General features: G+C 28.0%; 2 protein-coding genes across 2 annotated transcripts in view; one reads left to right on the top strand and one right to left on the bottom strand.

Moving 5' to 3' along the window:
• LOAG_18416 (processed neurogenic locus Notch protein) overlaps window positions 1–338 on the bottom strand; it is a gene marked incomplete at both ends in the record, with an annotated part of 7,550 nt that extends 7,212 nt beyond the window's left edge. Inside the window, one exon of the mRNA XM_020451075.1 lies at window positions 125–338. Coding sequence (XP_020305173.1) covers window positions 125–338 — 214 coding nt within the window. The remainder of the gene's footprint in view (window positions 1–124) is intronic.
• A 556-nt stretch (window positions 339–894) lies between these two features.
• LOAG_13690 (hypothetical protein) lies at window positions 895–2,912 on the top strand (the record flags this gene model as incomplete). The annotated part of the gene is made up of 6 exons (XM_003149196.1): window positions 895–933; window positions 1,023–1,128; window positions 1,418–1,488; window positions 2,000–2,064; window positions 2,697–2,778; window positions 2,886–2,912. The coding sequence occupies 6 exons, from the start codon at window positions 895–897 to the stop codon at window positions 2,910–2,912; spliced, it is 390 nt and encodes a 129-aa protein (XP_003149244.1).
• Between the last annotated feature and the right edge of the window lie 611 nt (window positions 2,913–3,523).

Raw genomic sequence — 3,523 nt, 5'->3', positions numbered from 1 at the left:
TGCAATTGACTTTTGATCTTTGAACTAAATAGCAATTGACTTTTGATCTTTGAACTAAATGCAATTAACTTTTGATCTTTGAATTAAATGTATTTAATAAATAGCAAAATTTCTATATACTTACTGGTATAAATCTTTCCTGGTTCATAATATCGTGTTTCATATCCTTTAGCATCCAAAAAGCGAAATTCAAAAGGTGGCATTGTTTCCTGCGGTTTACCATGTACAATACGATTCATCCGCATTGAATGACGCATCATACAATGAAAACCGCTGAATTCAGTAAGAGCTGCTTGAATGGAAGTCCAAAGACCTGTGATGACTAGAATGAATAGCATTGTACCTTAAAAATTAGCCAAAAATTTAGAAATATACCAGGAGAAAATTTAACTCAAAAAAGATGGAACATCGCTTGAATTTAATAAATACTTCTTATCAGGCAATATAATAACTTAGCTAAATATATCAACCAATATGATCCAGAATTTAAGGCTAAATTAAGACAGAATTTAATAGCCTAGACTAGAGTTAATGATACGATGTGCATATATGTGTAACGTGAAATGAATGAGACGAGAAATTTCTTATTAGGCTACTTGAATGAAAATTTTTGATTTAAATAAGGTCAAATGTTAAATGTCAATTGCGCTTATATTGGAACATTGTATTATCTTCTCCAACATTTCTGCTCTTAAAAGCATTTCAAGTTAGGGTAAGAATGAAGCAAACAAGATGATTACAGAAGAATATGGAATCAAATTTTTACCGGAAAAGTAATTTAATCAAGAAAAAATGATGGGAGTGAGAGAGGAGTCATTTTAACAACATTTATGTCTAAATGCGCCTGAAGAAAGAATAAATTTTGAAATGTTATTATCATTTATATGAGTGAAAATGAAGCAAATATTTCAATTGAGAGCGATAACAAAAGCGGTAATGTCGTATCTATTTTTTTTTTTTTTTACTTCATAAATATTTGCAAAAAATTGCATTCTCATAAAAGCTACAATCAAATATTACAGTATTATATGGAAATAGTCAAATTGATGACAGTGGAAATTGGCGTGTCACAAAGTGAACAAAAGGGTGACATGTCAGATAAGGTCAAATTAGATTCAGTCAGGTCAGGTCAGGTTATCGGAGTATTACGCCATCGGAAACATGTTAAGAAGACAAAAATCATTTTGAGTATTGACAAGTGTTCCTTTAAAAGTTCGAATTTTCTTTGGAAAAATTAATTTTCTTTTCTTGAATATACTGAATGTAAGAAAACAAGTAATTAATTTCTTTGGTAGACAAAATGAAATTAAAAAAAAAGGAAAATTCCGCCCTTTTAATAAAATGATGAAAGCGCCATTTGAAGAATGTATTCGAAAACCAGATTCTCGTCTAATCACTGAAATCTAGAAAGTTTTAGAAGTGAGTGATGGAACGATTGACAAAGATATTGGATTAATCAGACGCTTTGAAGGTCTATTATCAGTACACGTCAATTAAAGCAATATAAAAATTGGTGACAAAGATAAAAATGATAATGAGAAGTGATTTATTTTAAATAAAAAAATGAATGATATTTAAAAAGGTTAGTTTTATTTTCATCTAATCGTTCAACAATCCCTATTTGCATTCACTTTTTTGTTAATTTTATCAACTTTTCGTCTTCCTTCTTTGCTTCATTTCAACGAATATTTCCCAAAATTTCATTAATTTATAAATTAAATCTAATCTTATCACTTAACAGTATTTACTACTTTCCTTATTTAACTATCGATCGAAGTTAAAAAATGAAATGATCCATGCAATTGTAAACTACACCCATTCCATCCTTACTTATCTTTGCTATAAGCATTTTATTAGCTGCTAATCCGTTATACAACCAAGTATGCTTAAATGTATGATTATGATAAGTAATTAGAATGGAAGGGTGGAGAAGAAGGAGAAGCAAAAAAAAAAAAAAGAAAATTATCTTTTGAATCCAAAATTTTCAATCTAATTTTAGAAGAAGAAGAAAACAGATTGCAAATTATGGTATCTTAAACAAAAGTATTCACAGAAATCTCATCGGTATTATCAGTATATAAAAGTATTTGTTGGTATTAAACAATGATAATTGATAAATTCCCTTGAATTTTAATAAAAATTACTATTTCATACCAATTTCTTGCTAAAGTTGCTTTCGTCGATGGGACAAAGTAAAGAAATTATCATAAATTAATTGAAGTAAATAATTTTCCGAATATTGAACAATTACTATCAATAACATATATATTTATGCATTGCACGGGAACTTTTGTAATCAATTATTTGTCAATTAATTATCATAATTAAAGATGTTATAAGCAAAAAATTTTGCCAAATATTTGCTAATTAGTAAGATCAGTAAAGGTAATTGCAGGAAGAATAGCCAATTCAAAAATTATTATTACTCTATTGATAAGTATTCAAAAAGATATCACTTACCTTCAAGAAATATAATCCTTTAATTGTAGTTAATATTATAGCTCAAAAAAATACCTTTACCTAAGATAGATTATAAGAGTTACATTCAGGTATCAATATATGAAAATAAGATGAAAGGGAGAATGGTGAAAGTTCCATGAAGAGTGTGTCAACTGATTGACAATGATTTTGTGTGATATCTCCACTGCTGATCATCCCTTTTATAAAGGCGGAGAAATTTTCAAAAGTTGTTCCAGTCGGAAGAAGCATCGCTACAAAGAAGCGCTTTTGTTGATAAAGGAAACAATGAAAACTGGTAAGTTAACTGGTTTAAAGTATGTATGTTCGGAGAAAATGATTGAAAGAAATAGCTATTGAAAATGCTAATTTTTAACAAAGAATAAAGAGATCAAAACATGAAAAAAAAGTGATTGAAAATGTTTCAGTATAAGGAAAGAGAAAGGAAAAGATGAAAGAAGAAGACGAAAAAGGAAGCAAATTCAGGTCACATAATTATTACTTCCTACTGCAAAAAAATTTAAGCGGATTACTAAAAAAAAAAAAATAGTTTTTTAAACATGAAAGTGTTTATTTGATAGAAAAAGCGAAATATTTCTAGTAACTTAAAAAAGATGATATTTATCAATTTGTTATCACTATCAACGGATCATTATTACTACTATGGCTAATAAATTTCTGACCATAAGCCCTCCGGGTTGATGATTTGATGATCAAGAGCAAAAAAGGTTGTATTAGGAAACCTGATATACAACCGGTACTTGATGTTATATAGCCGTAGGGTATCGTATAAATCTACATTTATGGATGTGTTAAATTGCGAGTTTTATTCATGCATACTAATACTTGTGTAAAATTTAACAATGAAAAATTGGGCAATTTCAGAAGGACAAATGCAACCATTTTCTGGATATGGATTATTATTATTATTGTTATATTATATAAAAAAAAAAAAAAAAAAATGACCATCGGTCATTTTTCTTCCTACTCAATTAAATTGGACAAAATAGCAGGAAATAAAAGGAATGTTTCAAATTAATATCATTTAAAAAATATAATTAATGAT

The sequence above is a fragment of the Loa loa genome (assembly GCF_000183805.2).
Source record: "Loa loa unplaced genomic scaffold supercont3.301, whole genome shotgun sequence".
NCBI classification, from domain to species: Eukaryota; Metazoa; Nematoda; class Chromadorea; order Rhabditida; family Onchocercidae; genus Loa; species Loa loa.
This window is presented reverse-complemented; position numbering and strand designations above follow the sequence as displayed.